The sequence below is a fragment of the Salmo salar genome, chromosome ssa19 (genome assembly GCF_905237065.1).
Source record: "Salmo salar chromosome ssa19, Ssal_v3.1, whole genome shotgun sequence".
Lineage (NCBI taxonomy): Eukaryota > Metazoa > Chordata > Actinopteri > Salmoniformes > Salmonidae > Salmo > Salmo salar.
Genome location: NC_059460.1, coordinates 32,573,345 through 32,595,209, shown reverse-complemented (window position 1 = coordinate 32,595,209; position 21,865 = coordinate 32,573,345). Strand labels below are relative to the sequence as shown.

General features: G+C 44.6%; 1 protein-coding gene across 5 annotated transcripts in view; it reads left to right on the top strand.

Annotated features, from left to right (window-relative positions):
• LOC106578738 (kelch domain-containing protein 3) overlaps positions 1–21,865 on the top strand; it is a 207,387-nt gene that overhangs the window by 1,269 nt on the left and 184,253 nt on the right. For 4 of the 5 annotated variants that reach the window (XM_045702235.1, XM_045702234.1, XM_045702233.1 and 1 more), the window contains exons 2-6: positions 11,741–11,807; positions 15,513–15,783; positions 18,768–18,944; positions 19,139–19,254; positions 19,350–19,421. In XM_045702235.1, the coding sequence (XP_045558191.1) occupies positions 15,630–15,783; positions 18,768–18,944; positions 19,139–19,254; positions 19,350–19,421 (519 nt within the window). In that variant the 5' untranslated portion in view covers positions 11,741–11,807; positions 15,513–15,629. The remainder of the gene's footprint in view (positions 1–11,740; positions 11,808–15,512; positions 15,784–18,767; positions 18,945–19,138; positions 19,255–19,349; positions 19,422–21,865) is intronic. The other variant, XM_045702237.1, reaches the window with a different exon arrangement.

The following is a 21,865-nucleotide window of genomic DNA, read 5'->3' as shown; positions in this document are numbered from 1 at the left end:
ACATTTTAGTCATTTAGCAGATGCTCTTATCCAGAGCGACTTACAGTAGTGAATGCATACATTTCATTTCATGCATTAAAAAAAATTAAAGTGTACTGGCCCCCCGTGGGAATCGAACCCACAACCCTGGCGTTGCACACATCATGCTGGCGTCGCAAACACCATGCTCTGCCAACTGAGCCACAGAGTTATGTATACCTAGTTGGTTCTAGACAGATTGGCTAACTGGATCTGCATTGTCAAATCCTATGCCAGTCAATTTCAGTGATCATAGCTTATTATTACCCAACTAGTCTGTCTGACATTGAGAGACATCAGGGAGTATTGCACTCTGTTATTCATGAGAACTTGTTCTCAACTAGCTTACCTGGTTAAATAAACGGAAAATAAAAACTACCAGAGCTTCTTGACATAAGAACAGCGATTACTCACCTCAAACTGGACAAAGAATTTTTCTTTAATGAGTCTGACGCTAAGGAAATACTGCTTTCTTGAGACCAGCCACAAATCCCAGTCATTCATGGAAATAAAAGGCTGAGAAAACGGGGGCGGAAGTCGGGGTGCCTTGTGAGAATTCGTAGGCGAGGGGGTAAACTACCACTACCATCAGTACTATTGGCAACATGCAATCATTGGGAAAATAAACTTGATCTACGATTAAGACTATCCTACCAAAGGGATATTAAACTAATATCTTATGTGTCGTCGTGGCTGAACGACGACATGGATAAAATAGAGCTGGCTGGCTTCTCCGTGCGTCGGCCGGACAGAGCAGCTACGTCTGGTAAGACGGGGGAGGGGTGTGTGTGAATGTCTTTTTGTCAATAACAGCAGGTGCACAATGTCTAATAATAAAGAAGTCTCAAGCTATTTCCCGCCAGGAGACCACACGATCTACCAAGAGGAGTTCTCATCTATATTATTCATAGCTGTCTATTTACCACCACAAACCGATGCTGGCACTAAGACGGCACTCAACCAGCTGTATAAGGACATAAGCAAACAGGAAAACGCTCATCCAGAAGCGGTGCTCCTAGTGGCCGGGGACTTTAATGCAGGCAAATTTAAATCCATTTTACCTAATTTCTACCAGCATGTCACATTGACTCGGTACCGGTACCCCCTGTTTATAGCCTCGTTATTTTATTGTATTACTTTTTATTTTATTTCCTACTTTATTCAGTGAATATTTTCTTAACTCTATTTCTTGAACTGCATTGTTGGTTAAGGGCTTGTAAGTAAGCATTTCATGGTAAGGTCAACACCTGTTCTATTCGGCGCATGTGGCAAATAATATTTGATTTGACTTAAGGTCATTAACCATCATGTTGAAACTGAGTAGACTGCAAACATTCCACTGACAGCATTTTTCCCCAGATGTTTTTAAAAGAGTGAGGTCATATTGTCTGGAGTGAGTACTTTTCCAGGCCAGACCTAGGCTAAAGCCTTTTCAAACTCAGAGTTGACCTTTTACTTGTTATTATGACAAATGGACTTAGTTTTTGCATGATAGTCCCATGTCTACAGAGTAGGAAAGTGGCAGTTAACTTCATGTGGGTACCTGGGACGGTAGCATCCCACCTGGCCGACATCCGGTGAAATTGCAGAACGCCAAATTCAAATTAAATTACTATAAATATACTGCTCAAAAAAATAAAGGGAACACTTAAACAACACATCCTAGATCTGAATGAAATAAATAATCTTATTAAATACTTTTTTCTTTACATAGTTGAATGTGCTGACAACAAAATCACACAAAAATAATCAATGGAAATCCAAATTATCAACCAATGGAGGTCTGGATTTGGAGTCACACTCAAAATGAAAGTGGAAAACCACACTACAGGCTGATCCAACTTTGATGTAATGTCCTTAAAACAAGTCAAAATGAGGCTCAGTAGTGTGTGTGGCCTCCACGTGCCTGTATGACCTCCCTACAACGCCTGGGCATGCTCCTGATGAGGTGGCAGATGGTCTCCTGAGGGATCTCCTCCCAGACCTGGACTAAAGCATCTGCCAACTCCTGGACAGTCTATGGTGCAACATCAAATCAAATCAAATTTATTTTTATATAGCCCTTCGTACATCAGCTGATATTCTCAAAGTGCTGTAAAGAAACCCAGCCTAAAACCCCAAACAGCAAGCAAAGCATGTGAAAGAAGCACGGTGGCTAGGAAAAACTCCCTAGGAAAAACTCCCTAGAAAGGCCAAAAACCTAGGAAGAAACCTAGAGAGGAACCAGGCTATGAGGGGTGGCCAGTCCTCTTCTGGCTGTGCAGGGTGGATATTATAACAGAACATGGTCAAAATGTTAAAATGTTAAAATGTTCATAAATGACCAGCATGGTCAAATAATAATAATCATAGTAGTTGTCGAGGGTGCAACAAGCACGTCCGGTGAACAGGTCAGGGTTCCATAGCCGCAGGCAGAACAGTTGAAACTGGAGTAGCAGCACGGCCAGGTGGACTGGGGACAGCAAGGAGTCATCATACCAGGTAGTCCTGAGGCATGGTCCTAGGGCTCAGGTCCTCCGAGAGAAAGAGAGAAAGAGAGAATTAGAGAGAGCATATTTAAATACACACAGGACACCGGATAAGACAAGATAAATACTCCAGATGTAACAGACTGACCCTAGCCCCCCGACACATAAACTACTGCAGCATAAATACTGGAGGCTGAGACAGGAGGGATCAGAAGACACTGTGGCCCCATCCGATGATACCCCCGGACAGGGCCAAACAGGCAGGATATAACCCCACCCACTTTGCCAAAGCACAGCCCCCACACCACTAGAGGGATGTCTCCAACCACCAACTTACCGTCCTAAGACAAGGCCGAGTATAGCCCACAACGATCTCCGCCATGGCACAACCCAAGGGGGGGGGGGGGGCGCCAACCCAGACAGGAAGACCACGTCAGTGACTCAACCCACTCAAGTGACGCACCCCTCCCATGGACGGCATGGAAGAACACCAGTAGGCCAGTGACTCAGCCCCTGTAAAAGGGTTAGAGGCAGAGAATCCCAGTGGAAAGAGGGGAACCGGCAAGGCAGAGACAGCAAGGGCGGTTCGTTGCTCCAGCCTTTCCGTTCACCTTCACACTCCTGGGCCAGACTACACTTAATCATAGGACCTACTGAAGAGATAAGTCTTCAGTAAAGACTTAAAGGTTGAGACTGAGTCTGCGTCTCTCACATTGGTAGGCAGACCATTCCATAAAAATGGAGCTCTATAGGAGAAAGCCCTACCTCCAGCCGTTTGCTTAGAAATTCTAGGGACAATTAGGAGGCCTGCGTCTTGTGACCGTAGCGTACGTGTAGGTATGTACGGCAGGACCAAATCGGAAAGATAGGTAGGAGCAAGCCCATGTAATGCTTTGTAGGTTAGCAGTAAAACCTTGAAATCAGCCCTTGCCTTAACAGGAAGCCAGTGTAGGGAGGCTAGCACTGGAGTAATATGATCAACTTTTTTGGCTCTAGTCAGGATTCTAGCAGCCGTATTTAGCACTAACTGAAGTTTATTTAGTGCTTTATCCGGGTAGCCGGAAAGTAGAGCATTGCAGTAGTCCAGCCTAGAAGTAACAAAAGCATGGATTAATTTTTCTGCGTCATTTTTGGACAGAAAATTTCTGATTTTTGCAATGTTACGTAGATGGAAAAAAGCTGTCCTTGAAACAGTCTTGATATGTTCTTCAAAAGAGAGATCAGGGTCCAGAGTAACGCCGAGGTCCTTCACAGTTTTATTTGAGACGACTGTACAACCATCCAGATTAATTGTCAGATTCAACAGAAGATCTCTTTGTTTCTTGGGACCTAGAACAAGCATCTCTGTTTTGTCCGAGTTTAAAAGTACATGGCGTTAATGGATGGAGCGAGACATGATGTCCCAGATGTGCTCAATTGGATTCAGGTCTGGGGAACGGGCGGGCCAGTCCATAGCATCAATGCCTTCCTCTTGCAGGAACTGCTGACACACTCCAGCCACATGAGGTCTAGCATTAGGAGGAACCCAGGGCCAACCGCACCAGCATATGGTCTCACAAGGGGTCTGAGGATCTCATCTCGGTACCTAATGGCAGTCAGGCTACCTCTGGCGAGCACATGGAGGGCTGTGCGGCCCCCCAAAGAAATGCCACCCCACACCATGACTGACCCACCGCCAAACCGGTCATGCTGGAGGATGTTGCAGGCAGCAGAACGTTCTCCACGGCGTCTCCAGACTCTGTCACGTCTGTCACGTGCTCAGTGTGAACCTGCTTTCATCTGTGAAGAGCACAGGGCGCCAGTGGCAAATTTGCCAATCTTGGTGTTCTCTGGCAAATGCCAAACGTCCTGCACGGTGTTGGGCTGTAAGCACAACGCCCACCTGTGGACGTCGGGCCCTCATACCACCCTCATGGATTCTGTTTCTAACCGTTTGAGCAGACACATGCACATTTGTGGCCTGCTGGAGGTCATTTTGCAGGGCTCTGGCAGTGCTTCTCCTGCTCCTCCTTGCAAAGGCGGAGGTAGCTGTCCTGCTGCTGGGTTGTTGCCCTCCTACGGCCTCCTCCACGTCTCCTGATGTACTGGCCTGTCTCCTGGTAGCGCCTCCATGCTCCGGACACTACGCTGACAGACACAGCAAACCGTTCTTGCCACAGCTCACATTGATGTGCCATCCTGGATGAGCTGCACTACCTGAGCCACTTGTGTGGGTTGCAGACTCCGTCTCATGCTACCACTAGAGTGAAAGCACCGCCAGCATTCAAAAGTGACCAAAACATCAGCCAGGAAGCATAGGAACTGAGAAGTTGTCTGTGGTCCCCACGTGCAGAACCACTCCTTTATTGGGGGTGTCTTGCTAATTGCCTATAATTTCCACCTGTTGTCTATTCCATTTGCACAACAGCATGTGGAATTTATTGTCAATCAGTGTTGCTTCCTAAGTGGACAGTTTGATTTCACAGAAGTGTGATTGACTTGGAGTTACATTGTGTTGTTTAAGTGTTCCCTTTATTTTTTTGAGCAGTGTATTTAACTTTCATGAAATCACAAGTGTAATACATCAAAATAAAGCATAACTTTGTCAGATTTCAAAAGGGCTTTACAGCGAAAGCAAACCATGCGATTATGTGAGGACAGCGTTCAGCACACAAAACATTACATAGTTACCAGCCAAGTAGATTAGTCACGAAAGTCAGAAATGGCAATAAAATGAATCACTTACCTTTGGTGATCTTCGTATGGTTGCACTCACAAGACTCCATGTTACACAAATGTTTGTTTTGTTTGATGAAGTCCCTCTTTATATCCAAAAACCTCCATTTTGTTGGCGCGTTTTGTTCAGTAATCCAATGGCTCAAATGCGGTCACGAGGCAGACGAAAATTCCAAATGGTATCCGTAAAGTTCGTAGAAACATGTCAAACGATGTTTATAAACAATCCTCAGGTTGTTTTTTTAGCCTAAATATTCAATAATATTTCAACCTGACAATAGCTTCGTCAATATAAAAGAAAAACAAGAAAGGCGCACTCTCAGTCGTGCGCAGAAAAGAGCTCTGGGGACATCCCACTATCTACTCATTGAAACTGGTCATTCTCCCTCATTTTTCAGAATAAAAGCCATAGGGAACGGAATCTGGGTCCTATCCCTTTAAATGGTGGATAGGCTTTCATTGGAAAAACAGCCATTTCAAAACAATGGCACTTCCTGTATGGACTTTCCTCAGGTGTGAGACCACACGTGCACCTGCTCTTGCAGGTATGGCTACTGAACTGGACGCACCAAGAATGATGATAGTGACACTTGCTATGTTTTACATAGGCCTATAGGAAATAGCCTAACTTTTAGGAGGATGATTTGCAGGCAGAAACAAATAAGTGTATAATCAATACTTATTAAAAAATTAAAGGTGCAACGCTCACTCACCATAGTAGCCTAACCTATGTGCGTGTTGTGCCTTTACCTTTTCAATGATTACATTTTTTGATTGCACTTCGACTCACGTTGTTTGTGCGCTCTCCACTTTCCATTATCAATATTTATATACAGTCTAATCATATTAAAGTTAACTGCCCTGTGATTCTCTGCCCATGTAGGCAGCCTACTCCATTTCAATGAGACCACACATACTAGGAACACTTGGGCGGCAGGAAGCCTAGTGGTTAGAGCATTGGGCCAGTAACCAAAAGGTTGCTAGATCGAATCCCCGAGCTGACAAGGTTAAAAATCTGCAGTTCTGCCCCTGAACAAGGCAGTTAACCCAATGTTCCTAGGCTGTCATTGTAAATAAGAATTTGTTCTTAACTGACTTGCCTAGTTAAATAAAGGTTAAATACTGGAGTTGAATCAGAGAATTCTGTGAATAATGCAAAAAGTCTGATTTTTAAAACAATAGGTGGGCTAAAGCATATAGAGCAGAAAGAGGACCGTTTAAAAATTATCTGTGGGACAACACAAATATTTTCATCCGAAAGTCGTCTGTCTGACCGTTGCTCCCTCCCGCAGCATGAAAAATGCTGACCGTGCCGCAATGATCTCTGTCGGGACCCACAGGCAGCCCGCGGGAATGCAGCTTTTGTGCAGTCAGTACACAACACCATGGTCATCATGTCTTAGCAGGATCAGATGGTGACAGGGTCCCAGCAGGGAAGACCAGTCTACGGAGCTCAGCTGAATTTTGCAGTATATTAACAATATCAGTGAATGATACAAAGTTCCATCTTGAGTTGATGGGTGGGTGACTCTCACAATCTTGGTTTCAAAGATTTCAAACATGACATCAACAAATTTCCTTTTTAGGCATTAATAACAATGTCTGAAGTGTTTGAGCTTTAATTTAAAAACATTTACTGACAATTTAACACCTTTTTGAACATATTTTCCAAAACAAGTTCTTAATCTCATTACCGCAACGTTCTGAAAACGTCAAGACCATTAGGAAAGCTAATACATTTAAAAAAAAAATATTATTAACAGTCATGCACAGTTACTTGAAACATTTTTATTTGATTTTGACTGATTTCTCTCATTACCGCAACACCTTCCACAATCTACAACCTAATATTTTTGATATTTCAATGAAACCTGACATTTTCTAAATTATGTGGCAAACCTGGAAGAACATACCGTATAGATTCTGCACATGCATTTAAAAGCCAACTATTTTTCCATTCATTAAATTAACATTAAATTCAACACCTGTTGCGGTAATGATACATAGGGTTCTGAAATGAGGTTGATTTCGGTAATGATAATAAGTATACTATGACTGAGGTATGGTTAAAAACATTATACAATTTCATGTAGAAAATAAATTAGATAATATTAGCACAATCATGGATTCAAGTTCAATCAATTTCATTTTGCAGTGCTTCAAAAGTACATAACATAGATAAAAACAACACATAGAAAAACATTAGAACAGCGCTAAACAGGGCAACATTAGAACATATGCTAAGAACACGTTAACCATTTTACCACGGCACTGAAATAACCCACCACCTAGGGCAAATACCACCTTCTGATTTGTCAATACTTGTCACGTGGGGGTACATTAATTCTGAACAACCATGCTAACAAAACAGATGTGTAGAAATATGCACACAGCTAAAATATCAAACAAATATGAATGTGCATACCATACTGTGTACACCATACACTTCTAATTCATGGAAGTAGTCCAGTTCATTTGGGAGCAGGTACTATTTTTTTCCCCCTATGTTGATTGGGTGTGTCTCATATACACATTTGTTTCTAATCTTCAAAACGATTGTGAATGAATGACTTTGGCAAAGTAGCTGTGGTATAAACAGCAGGATAATGTACTAGTAGAAAATCAGTTAACCTCACTCCAGGGGGTTAAATGGCCCTCCGCTTCACGGTAATGACATCAACTTGGAGGTAGGGTGCACGTGGCCGTTGTATGGCGGTAACCCTCACAGTCTAGTCCTATCACCACCCCAACGCCTCCTGCTACCCTCTCTATCCCCCTTCCAATTCCAGTGTTTTACACACGTTTGTTTGTGTACTTTGCCAAGATCTCAGGCAACACACAGAAGTGTCGAGCTGAGGATGTGGAAGGTTGTGGCTCTGGGATGACGGCTTTTATAGCGTCAAAGTAGTACCAGACTTTTTCTCCCTTAAATCTGATGGATGAAAAATGGAAAAACTCAGTGTCGACCTCGTATTGACCATTTGCCTATCTGGAAAGAAAGTAAAACAGAAAATACTTAATAGGACTCAGGATTTATCATCAACAACATGACGTATCCATACCACCAGAACAAATGCACACCAATTATGATGGCGCCTACAGAGATGGTCGCCTCGCTTCGGAAACTATGGTGGTCACCTTGTTCTTAGGAAACTATGCCGTATTTTGTTTTTTTATGTGTTATTTCTTACACTGTTACCCCAGGAAATCTTAAGTCTTATTACATACAGCCGGGAGGAACTATTGGATATAAGAGCAATGTCAACTTACCAACATTACGACCAAGAATACGACTTTCCCGAAGCGGATCCTCTGTTTGGACCACCACCCAGAACAATGGATCGGTAGGCGACCCAAAACAACGGCGCCGCAGAAGGAGCGGTCTTCTGGTCAGGCTCCGTAGACGGGCACATCGCTCACCGATCCCAAGTATACTACTCGCCAATGCCCAGTCTCTTGACAACAAGGTAGACGAAATTTGAGCAAGGGTTGCCTTCCAGAGAGACATCAGAGATTGTAACATTCTCTGTTTCACGGAAACATGGCTCTCTCGGGATACTTTATCAGAGTCGGTACAACCACTCGGTTTCTTCGCATCGCACCGACAGAAACAAACATCTCTCTGGTAAGAAGAAGGGCGGGGGTGTATGCCTTTATGATTAACAAGTCGTGGTGTGATCATAACAAAATACAGGAACTCAAGTCCTTTTGTTCACCTGACCTAGAGTTCCTTAAATGCCGACCTCATTATCTACCAAGAGAATTATCTTTGATTATAATCACAGCCATGTATATCCCCCCCAAGCAGACACATTGACGGCCCTGAAAGAACTTCATTGGACTCTATGTAAACTGGAAACCACATATCCCGAGGCTGCATTTATTGTAGCTGGGGATTTTAACAAAGCTAATCTGAAAACAAGGCTCCCTAAATTTTATCAGCATATTGAATGCACGACCCGGGCTGGCAGCATTCTGGATCATTGCTACTCTAACTTCCGCAACGCATACAAAGCCCTCCCTCGCCCTCCTTTCGGGCAAATCTGACCACGACTCCATTTTGTTGCTCCCAGTCTATAGACAGAAACTAAAACAGGAAACGCCTATACTCTGGTCAGACCAGCGTTGAACAGACCTATCTGATTCCAAGTTTCAAGATTGCTTCAATCACGTGGACTGGGATATGTGCCGCATAGCATCGGACAACAACATTGATCTATACGCTGACTCGGTGAGTGAGTTTAGTAGCAAGTGCATCGGTGATGATGTTCCCACGGTGACTATTACAATCTTCCCCAACCAGAAACCGTGGATTGATGGCAGCATTCGCGCAAAACTGAAAGCACGAACCACTGCTTTTAATCATGGCAAGGCGACCGGAAACATGACCGAATACAAACAGTGTAGTTATTCTCTCCAAGGCAATCAAACAAGCTAAGCGTTAGTATAGAGACAAAGTAGAGTTGCAATTCAATGGCTCAGACACGAGACGTATGTGGCAAAGTCTACAGTCAATCGCAGATTACAAAAAGAAAACCAGCCCCGTCGCGGACACCGATGTCTTGCTACCAGACAAACTAAACAACTTCTTTGCTCGCTTTGAGGACAATACAGTGCCACTGACACGGCCCGCTAACAAAACCTGCGGGCTCTCCTTCACCGCAGCCAACGTGAGTAAAACATTTAAACGTGTTAACCCTCGCAAGGCTGCCGGCCCAGAGTTGATGGCAGGGACATTTACCTGCTGAGGTGAGAATGGCGGTTCTCTTGGAGGCTGGGACATTCACCTGCTGAGGTGAGAATGGCTGTTCTCTTGGAGGCTGGGACATTCACCTGCTGAGGTGAGAATGGCTGTTCTCTTGGAGGCTGGGACATTTACCTGCTGAGGTGAGAATGGCGGTTCTCTTGGAGGCTGGGACATTTACCTGCTGAGGTGAGAATGGCGGTTCTCTTGGAGGATGGGACATTTACCTGCTGAGGTGAGAATGGCTGTCTCTTGCAGGCTGGGACATTCACCTGCTGAGGTGAGAATGGCTGTTCTCTTGGAGGCTGTCTTCTTGAACATGTTGAAGTGTATCACCTTCCTGGCTTGATGGTGTTATGTCCAATACAGCTTTTAACTTTCTTTCTTCTGTAATACCTTTGCGTTTTCCCGCCACTGTTTTTTCTTCTTTTCATGTTGCTTCTTTGTTAGATCTTGAATTTTCTTGATTTTACAATTTTGCTTTCGTTTTTGATATCTGGAAATGGAAAGGAAGCATGACATGAAATGAGCATGTCTCAAAACATGGGAAAAATCTTACTCTTATGGACACGTCATCCTATAGAAGGGACTGAATGGCTTACAGACTGTGTGTTAGACGTGTGTGCGTGCATGTGTAGACTTCCTAACACTGAAGGGTATTGACTTCCTGTAGACACTGTATGAGGGCATAGGCTTCCTATAGACTATATATATATATTTCTGCTAATTACTCTTGCTGTAACCTCTCTAACACCTAACCCCCCTCTCTCCTTCCCTCTGTACTCTTCTAGCAGTTCTGGGTTGGTGTAAACATTTTCTCAGAATTGTCAGCCTAGCCTTCGCTAAAGCTTTCTTTTTGTCACTTGCTGACTGTCTGCAATTAAACAGGACATAAAGCAAAATATCAACAGTTAGTAAATAACAATTAAATTAATAGTTCATAATATTTATTTAAAAATAGTCTGTATGATAAATTTCTCATTACCGAAACAGACGTTCTCTCTACCGCAACTGGCCTTAAATTGTAGCGGTAAATGAGAATGGTGTTGCGGAGGATGAGGAACCGTAGCATGTTTTGCTAACAATAGAGAAGACATGATGACTAAGCAAATATTCTCTTTCAATGTACATAATTAGACATTATTTAAGTATATTTTCATCAAATTTTAAATCTGTTTTTCTAAATGTGGAAAACTACCTGTATCGGTAATGATAATCAATACTGTCGTGTACACAGTCTGACGAGAATGTTTAACTTTTTAACTGGAGAAATATAAAGATATCTGCTTACCTGGTAGCCATCTTGAAGGTAGTGGCAGATGTGTTGCTTCATTCAAAATCAAACTTTATTTAAACTTTATTTAAAATTCTCTGTATGTGAACAGTCCTTCAAAAAGGTTGTGGAGATGAGAACGTCAGTCAGGGATACATCGATTTTCCACTATCTTTTCATTATTATTATGATTTATTATTATGCATGAATATTCAGTTATTCATTTCTGTCATTTGAAAACATCTAGTAGAACATCCATACATCTTTTTCAGAATATTTTCATTGAAATTACTCGTTGTAGAGAACACTATCTTTATTATGATATTTTGTTATGTTACTAAATTCCATGTTTTACATTTAAAATCAATTCTTTGAATGGTTTCATGAGAATGACCTGGGTAGACCTACATTCTGGGTTCTGGGAATAATGGTAATTTCAATTATTCAACCATTGATTCTATTCTTGGATAATATATTGTATAAATTTACACCAAGGTAATTCTTTGTCATGCTTCATTTTAGGAGGATCAGAGAGTGACAGGGGTTTCAGCTGGATCAGGCAGCCAGCCAAGACCAGTCTGTGACAGAGGTGAGGTGCATTTTTGCAAATAGAACACTTTATTCTCTGTGCATTAAACACTGGACAAGCTAGATGCTGTTTTGACAAACCTCAAAAGTTGATTTCCAAACTGTATCAAGGTTTGATACAGGCTTTTCCCGATGACACCACATGTCGAACAAAAACGTGAGGTAGACCAGGTAGAAGCTGATGAAGATGAGTAGATACAGATGTTTGAATCCCCAGTCATGTTCATATCTCAGACATAAATTACTGCAGTTTATGACCATCCCATAGAACGTGCTATATGCCGGGTTTCGATGACCGTCCCATAGAACGTGCTATATGCCGGGTTTCGATGACCATCCCATAGAACGTGCTATATGCCGGGTTTCGAGGACCATTCCATAGAACGTGCTATATGCCGGGTTTTGATGACCGTCCCATAGAACGTGCTATATGCCGGGTTTCGATGACTATCCCATAGAAGGTGCTATATGCCGGGTTTCGATGACTATCCCTTAGAACGTGCTATATGCCGGGTTTCGATGACCATCCCATAGAACGTGCTATATGCTGGGTTTCGATGGCGCCGACAGACATGGCAGTATTTAAAAAAAAAAAAAAAAAAATGTTATTTCTTACATTATTAGCCAAGAACGTTTTTTGTGGTGTTACATACAGCCGGAAATAACTTTTGGATATCAGAGCGGTGGTAACATTACGACCAGGAATACGACTTTCCCGAATTGGATCCTTTGTTCGTACCCTCCAGGGCAATTGAACTTATCCCAGAGGCTGCTCCAAGACGCCGCCGGCGGAGAAGCGGTATTCGAAGTGGACTTCTATTACTCGCTAATGTTCAGTCTCTGGACAATAAAGTAGAAGAGCTCAGGGTGAGGATCTCCTTCCAGAGAAACATCAGGGACTGTAACGTACTCTGTTTCACGGGAACATGGCTCTCTCTGGATATACTGTCCCCGTCCATACAGCCAGCTGGGTTCTCAGTACATCACGCAGACAGGAATTAAGAACTCTCCGGGAAGAAGAAAGGCGGTAGTGTATGTTTCATGATTAACTACTCATGGTGTGATTGTGATAACATACAGAAACTCAAGTCCTTTTGTTCACCTGACCTAGAATACCTCACAATCAAATGCCGACTGTATTACCTCCCAAGAGAATTCTCTTCGGCTATAGTCACAGCCATGTATATTCCCACGACGGCCCTCAAGGAACTGAGGCCACATTTATTGTAGCTGAGGATTTTAACAAAGCAAATTTGAGGAAAACTCTACCGAAGTTCTATCAACACATTGACTGTAGTACTCGCGCTGGAAAAACACTTGACCACTGCTACTCCCCCTTCCAGGATGCCTACAAGGCCCTCCCTTCGGCAAATTGGGTCACAACTCTATTTTTGTCCTCCCTTCCTATAGGCAGAAGCTCAAACAGAAAGTACCCGTGCTTAAAAATTATTCAACGCTGGTGTGACCAATCGGAATCCACGCTTCAAGATTTGTTTTGATCAAACGAACTGGGATATGTTCCGGTAGCCTCTGAGAATAACATTGATTTATACACGGACACAGTGACTGAGTTCATCAGGAAGTGTATAGGGATGTTATTCCCACTGTGAGTATTAAAACATACCCAAAACAGAAAGCGTGGATAGATGGCAGCATTCGCACAAAACTGAAAATGCGAACCACCACATTTAACCATGGCAAAGTAACTGGGAATATGGTTGAATACAAGTCAGTGTAGTTATTCCCTCCGTAAGGCAATCAAACAGGCAAAATGTCAGTACAGAGACAGTGGAATCGCAATTCAGCGGCTCAGACACGAGACATACATGGTATGGATTACAGACGTTCTACAGACAATCACAGATTACAAAGGAAAAACCAGCCATGTCGCGGACACTGAAGTCTTGCTCCGGGACAAGCTAAACACCTTATTCGCCCAGTTTGAGGTTAACACAGTGCCTCCAAAGCGGCCTGACTCCCGAGGCTCTCATTCTCCGTGGCCAACGTGAGTAAGACATTTAAGCGTGTTAACCCTCGCAAGGCTACCGGCCTAAATGACATCCCTAGCCGCATCCTCAGAGCATGTGAAGACCAGCTGGCTGGAGTGTTTACGGACATATTCAATCTCTCCCTATCCCAGTCTGCTGTCCCCACATGCTTCAAATTGTCCACCATTGTTCCTGTACCCAAGAAATCAAAGGTAACTGAACTAAATGACTATTGCCCCGTAGCACACACTTCTGTCATCATGAAGTGCTTTGAGAGACTAGTCAAGGACATGTCACCTCCACCTTACCTGACACCCTAGACCCACTTACATTTGCATACCGCCTCAATAGGTCCACAGACGATGCAATCGCACTGTCCTATCCCATCTGGACAAGAGGAATACCTATATAAGAATGCTGTTCATTGAGTATAGCTCAGCCTACAACACCATAGTACCCTCCAAGCTCATCATTAAGCTGGGTCTGAACTCCGCCCTGTGCAACTGGGCCCTGGACATCCTGACGGGCTGCCCCCAGGGGGTGAAGGTAGGAAACAACACCTCCACTTCGATGATCCTCAAGACTGGAGCCCCAAAAGGGTGCGTGCTCAGCCCCGTCTTGTACTCACTGTTCACCCATGACTGCATGGCCACGCACGCCTCCAACTCAATCATCAAGTTTGCAGACGACACAACAGTAGTAGGCCTGTTTACCAACAATGACGAGACAGCCTACAGGGAGGAGGTGAGGGTCCTGGGAGTGTGGTGCCAGGAAAATAACCTCTCCCTCAACAAAACGAAGGAGCTGATCGTGGACTTCAGGAAACAGCAGAGGGAGCACGCCTCTATCTAATTCGATGGTACTGCAGTGGAGAAGGTGGAAAGCTTCATGTTCCTCTGCGTACACATCACTGACAATCTGTTTTTATGCACCACTCTTTTTAGTGTTGTGTTGTCAGAGGGGGTAAGGAGGCTATCGTAAAGGGGACATTTGGATTTAGAGGCCCAACCAGTGGCCACCTATAATACCCTCCTAGCAGAGGCCCAACCAGTGGCCACCTATAATACCCTCCTAGCAGAGGCCCAACCAGTGGCCACCTATAATACCCTCCTAGCAGAGGCCCAACCAGTGGCCACCTATAATACCCTCCTAGCAGAGGCCCAACCAGTGGCCACCTATAATACCCTCCTAGCAGAGGCCCAACCAGTGACGACCACCTCTTATAATACCCTCCTAGCAGAGGCCCAACCAGTGACGACCACCTCTTATAATACCCTCCTAGCAGAGGCCCAACCAGTGACGACCACCTCTTATAATACCCTCCTAGCAGAGGCCCAACCAGTGACGACCACCTCTTATAATACCCTCCTAGCAGAGGCCCAACCAGTGACCACCTAGCAAGGATAATACAGGGGCCTGAGGAGCTGTCAACAGCCGAACAGAAATGAACCCCAGAGGACTGTCTTCATACCTCCTTCTCAGTCATCTTAATTTCTACTCAGAGTTAATGATTTTTCAACATACTCACACCTACAATGGTGCTTTACTTGCAATGACTGTGCTGTGGTTATTGGACCTTGCTTAGTTGAATGCATTTGACTAAGTTGTTCTGGTTAAGACGGTGATGGTGTAGGAATTCTGTAACATCTAAACTCTCTCTGGGTAGTAGTGTCTGTCTGAATGGCTGTAACACCTCTCCTCTCTCTCTGTCTGGGTAGGTAGTGTCTGTCTGAGGGTGGATGAGGTGGCAGCAGAACACCGGGTGATGGTGTAGCACCGGGTGACAGGCTGCCAGGGTGAGGAGGACAGGTGCGGTGCTAGCTGAGTGGAGGGGGATGTGGCGCTGGACGACCCACCTGGACGGAGGGCCACGGAGGGTGAACCATGCTGCCGTCTCCATGGGACACAAGGTGTACTCCTTCGGAGGGTACTGCTCTGGGGACGACTATGAGACGCTGAGACAGATAGATGTACATGTCTTCAACACAGGTAGGTTATTGTTATAGACCAAACAGAGCTGGATTATTAATGATAGAACTGTCTAGGCTTAGGTTCCAGCAGTTCTAGGTATGTCCCATGCATGCTCGTCTTTCCCTAAATTACTTCCAGTTTTCTCAACTTCAAATGGCCAGTCCTTTGATATTGTAATCTGACCACTTTCATCTTAAGATCTATCATTTTGCCCTCTGATGTCACGGTGACATCAGGATCTGTCTGTCATTATGAAGTAGTGTAGTTCTTCAGATGAGTGTGGAAGAAATGAAGAGGACGTGGGGAATGGGGGTCAGGAAGTATAGAAGAGCAGGACGTGGGGAATGGGGTCAGGAAGTATAGAAGAGCAGGACGTGGGTAATGGGGTCAGTAAGTATGGAAGAGCAGGACGTGGGTAATGGGGTCAGTAAGTATGGAAGAGCAGGACGTGGGGAATGGGGGTCAGGAAGTATGGAAGAGCAGGACGTGGGGAATGGGGGTCAGGAAGTATAGAAGAGCAGGACGTGGGGCATGGGGGTCAGGAAGTATAGAAGAGCAGGACGTGGGGAATGGGGTCAGGAAGTATGGAAGAGCAGGAAGTCTAACCTCCAGCACCTCTCTTGGGTTCCACCCCATCTGGTCCTAATCTGTTTCTAACCTTAGTCTGTATGCCACACACTCACAGGTGTTTTTCAGCACAGCTGAACAAAGAGAAGCTTCACTGCTAGACACTATTTGGGGTGTAATTTTCACGCCGGAAGAATCATTGGTTGGTTGAGCCTGCTGTCTGATCTACAAATGAATGAAGTCATGTTTTGTAGCATCTATTGTGGCCTTTGTGTTTTGCTGATTGCACGATCACGCTAGCAGTGAGTAGATATGGCTGTCCTTGAACCATTGGACTCGTCTCAATGATGTTGCTATCTGCCAGGACAATGCAGGATATGTAGGTTGACTCATTTTTCCCTGGATTTGTAAAGACTACAGCCTGACGGGAGCCTTACTTCCTTGTTCCCACCCTCAAAGGCAGGCTTTTCAAAATGAGGGCGTGTACTAGTTTCTACGGGTTCACAGGGAGCTATCTGAGATGGCTAGCGAAGAAATTACAATGGCTGCTTCTGATGATTCATCTTTCCAAGAAGAGCTAGATGACGAAAAAGGTTCTGATGTTCTTTTACAATCAAACAAATAAGTTGTTTTGAAACTCCATTATAAAGATACTTTTGGTAGTGTATGTGGACACCTGCTCGTCGAACATCTCATTCCAAAATCATAGGCATTAATATGGAGTTGGTCCCCCTTAGCTGCTACAAAGCCTCCACTCTTCTGGGAAGGCTTTCCAATAGATGTTGGAACATTGCTTCCATTCAGCCACAAGAGCATTAGTGAGGTCTGGCACTGATGTTGTTCGATTAGTCCTGGCTCGCAGTCAGCATTCCAATTCATCCTAAAGGTGTTTGATGGGGTTGAGGTCAGGGCTCTGTGCAGGCCAGTCAAGTTCTTCCACACCGATCTCGACAAACCATTTCTGTATAGACCTCACTTTGTGCACGGAGGCATTGTCATGCTGAAACAGGAAAGGGCCTCTGCTAGGAAAGGGCCTAGCCCGAAAAACAGCCCCAGTAGCAATACGCGTCTCTCTGTCGCAATACGCGTGTTTCTCTGTCGCAATACGCGTGTCTCTCTGTCGCAATAAAACACAGTACATCATATAACATTATTACATCACCACAGATCCACAACACAAAATGTTCAATACAACAATATCACAATGTATGCATGTGTCTGTGCCTTTGTTTGTGTTGCTTCACAGTCCCCGCTGTTCCATAAGGTGTATTTTTATCTGTTTTTTTAAATCAGATTTTACTGCTGCATCAGTTACTTGATGTGGAATAGTGTTCCATGTAGCCATGGCTCTATGTAGTACTGTGTGCCTCCCATAGTCTGTTCTGGACTTGGACTGTGAAGAGACCTCTGGTGGCATGTATGGGTGTATGAGCTGTGTGCAAGTAGTTTAAACAGACACCTCAGTACATTCAGCTTGTCAACACCTCTTATAAGAAAACTATGATAAAGTCAATCTCTCTTCCTCTTTGAGCCAAGAGAGATTGACATGCATGTCATTGATGTCTGGCTCTCTGTAGCAATACTAGTGTCTGGCTCTCTGTAGTAATACTAGTGTCTGGCTCTCTGTAGTAATACTAGTGTCTGGCTCTCTGTAGTAATACTAGTGTCTGGCTCTCTGTAGTAATACTAGTGTCTGGCTCTCTGTAGTAATACTAGTGTCTGGCTCTCTGTAGTAATACTAGTGTCTGGCTCTCTGTAGTAATACTAGTGTCTGGCTCTCTGTAGTAATACTAGTGTCTGGCTCTCTGTAGTAATACTAGTGTCTGGCTCTCTGTAGTAATACTAGTGTCTGGCTCTCTGTAGCAATACTAGTGTCTGGCTCTCTGTAGCAATACTAGTGTCTGGCTCTCTGTAGCAATACTAGTGTCTGGCTCTCTGTAGCAATACTAGTGTCTGGCTCTCTGTAGCAATACTAGTGTCTGGTTCTCTGTAGCAATACTAGTGTCTGGTTCTCTGTAGCAATACTAGTGTCTGGTTCTCTGTAGCAATACTAGTGTCTGGTTCTCTGTAGCAATACTAGTGTCTGGTTGTCTGTAGCAATACTAGTGTCTGGTTCTCTGTAGCAATACTAGTGTCTGGTTCTCTGTAGCAATACTAGTGTCTGGTTCTCTGTAGCAATACTAGTGTCTGGTTCTCTGTAGCAATACTAGTGTCTGGTTCTCTGTAGCAATACTAGTGTCTGGTTCTCTGTAGCAATACTAGTGTCTGGTTCTCTGTAGCAATACTAGGGTCTGGTTCTCTGTAGCAATACTAGGGTCTGGCTCTCTGTAGCAATACTAGTGGCTCTCTGTAGCAATACTAGTGTCTCTCTGTCCTCTGTAGTAATGCTAGTGTCTCTTTGAAGTAATACCAGTGTCTCGGTCTCCTCTCTCTAGTTTCTCTGCGGTGGATGAAGTTGCCTCCAGTGAGAACAGGTGGTCGGGAACATGCCAGGGATGTCCCCTACATGCGTTACGGTCACACAGCCGTGCTGCTGGAAGATACCATCTACATATGGGGGGGTCGTAACGACACGGAGGGGGCCTGCAACGTCCTCTATGCCTTCCACGTCAGTAAGTACACCTGATGGTTTGTGTTGTATGTCAGCGTGATTTAGAAGATACACTCGTTGTTGGATTGAATAAAGCAGACCTAGCTCTAACACCTGCCTGGCTAGCTATGTGGGTTAGATGTTTCCACTTGGGGTATCCACAGCTGCAGCCTCTAGAACAGTATCTCCTGGATAACATGCCTGTTTGGTCCCCAGACAACCACCGGTGGTTCACCCCTAAGATATCTGGGACGGTTCCGGGAGCGAGAGACGGCCACTCAGCCTGCATCCTGGGGAAGGCCATGTACATCTTTGGAGGGTATGAGCAGCTGGTAAGAATCCTTGACCTTTAACCCTGACCCGTGTGTCCTGGGGAAGATCCTCTGTTTGTTTGGTGTTACCATGACATTTCCCTGTTCTCTTCCAGGCTGACTGCTTCTCTAATGACATTCACAAGCTGGACACCACCACCATGGTCTGGTCACTAGTCAACGCAAGGGTGAGTTACCCAACCCTAACCATTTCACTTCCTGGGGGTTGGCGTTACTAGTCCAGTTGGAGACCATTTCACTTCCTGGGGGTTGGCGTTACTAGTCCAGTTGGAGACCATTTCACTTCCTGTGTGTTGGTGTTACTAGTCCAGTTTTATTGAGTGGACATAACAGAACGGCCCTTCAACATCCTCTGGGAATCAGACAAGCACTAAAAGGGAGAGAATTTTACACTGCATTATACTGTTACCCTGCCAACCTTGCCGGCTGAAAACGAAATCACTACAGGGTGGGGGCAGGGTGAAAAATGTATAGTTTTATATGGTGATAGGGGAAAATTCTGAAGTTACATAATGCTGTTATTTTTGGACGATATTATACTGAACAAAATTATATATGCAACATGTACAGTAGAGCTGCCGCTTTCAAGGAGCTTATAAGAAATCCCGCTATGCCCTCCCAAAAAAATATCAAACAGGCAAAGCATCAATACAGGATTAAGATTGAATCATACTACACCAGCTCTGACGCTCGTCTTATGTGGCAGGGCTTGCAAACTATTACAGTCTACAAAGGGAAACACAGTCGTGAACTGCCCAGTGACACGAGCCTACCAGACGAGCTAAATTACTTCTATTCTCCCTTCGAGGCAAGCAACACTGAAACATGCATGAGAGCATCAGCTGTTCCAGACGACTGTGTGATCACGCTCTCCGTAGCCGATGTAAGATGGCGTTGCAGTGCAGACGTGGTTTGTTGTCCTCTTGTTTACTTTTTGTATTTCTCGTCTTTTTTTTGTATATATTCCAATTTATTGTTAAATCTCTTTTTCCATTTTTAAATTAAATATACCTTCTGGTAACCCGCCTCACTCAATGTGACACGATCCGCTATTTTTTTAGACCCTATAGCCAAAACTTTTATCAGAAGGTAGCCAGCTAATTAGCTAAGTTACTAGCCATTTAGTCATTGTTAGCCACTGCTAGCGGCCTTTACCCTCTGCTCAGGTCAGGCACCACCCGTTTTTTTAGCCTGGATAGTACCTGCCAGCCTCGGACTGTTTTTCTCCACTACAACGGCAGATTCCTGCCGACCATTGATCATCACAGCTAGCTATCTTCAACTGAGTGACCCAGCCCCGAAGCTAGCCCTGAGCCAGGCGCATCTCCTGGTTAGCAAACGAAATTCCCACAACTACAATACCTCTTTCGCCATCTGGCCCGGTCCCTTCGTCGACATGGCGCCCCGCCGTACCGCCACGACTGGTCCGCAGACGTAATTCCATCAGCTGTGCCTTCAACCTGCCTTTGCCAGACAACGGAGCAGACGCTTCTACTTACCCCGGACTGCTAACTTTAAACGCTGTGTCTCCCGCTTTATAGCGTAGTAACGACTACCTGGCGGCTTCCCTGTTTCATCTGTTGCTGTACACTGGACCCTATGATCACTTGGCTACATAGCTGATGCCTGCTGGACTGTTCATTTATCACGGTACTCCACTTTGTTTACCTTTGTTTATCTGTCGGCCCTAGCCCCGAACTCAGACCCTGTGTGTAGTTAACCGACCCTCTCCGCCTATTTATCGCCATTTTACCTGTTGTTGTTGACTTAGCTGATTAGCTGTTGTTGTCTTACCCATTGTTGACTTAGCTAGCTCTCTCAATCAACACCTGTGATTGCTTTATGTCTCTCTCTAATGTCAATATGCCATGTAAACTGTTGTTTAGGATAGTTATCATTGTTTTAGTTTACTGCGGAACCCCTAGTCCCACTGTACATGCCTTAGATACCTCCTTTGTCCCACCTCCCACACATGCGGTGACCTCACCCAGTATAACCAGCATGTCCAGAGATGCATCCTCTCTTATCATCGCTCAGTGCCTGGGCTTACCTCCACTGTACCCCACCATACCCCTGTCTGCACATTATGCCCTGAATCTATTCTAACACGCCCAGAAATCTGCTCCTTTTATTCTCTGTCCCCAATGCATTAGACGACCAGTTTTGATAGCCTTTAGCCGTACCTTCAACCTACTCCTCCTCTGTTCCTCGGGTGATGTGGAGGCTAACCCAAGCCCTGCGTGTCCCCAGGCACTCTCATTTGTTGACTTCTGTAATCGATAAAGCCTTGGTTTCATGCATGTTAACATCAGAAGCCTCCTCCCTAAGTTTGTTTTATTCACTGCTTTAGCACACTCCACCAAACCTGATGCCCTTGCCGTGTCTGAATCCTGGCTTAGGAAGGCCACCAAAAATTCGGAGATTTCCATACCCAACTACAACATTTTCCGTTAAGATTGTAACTCTTCCCCCATTGGCAGTTCTATCTACTGCGGAGATAGCTTGCAAAGTTCTGTCATACTTTCCAGGTCTATGCCCAAACAGTTCGAGCTTCTAATTTTAAAGATTATTCTCTCCAGAAATAAGTCTCCCACTGTTGCCGCCTGTTATA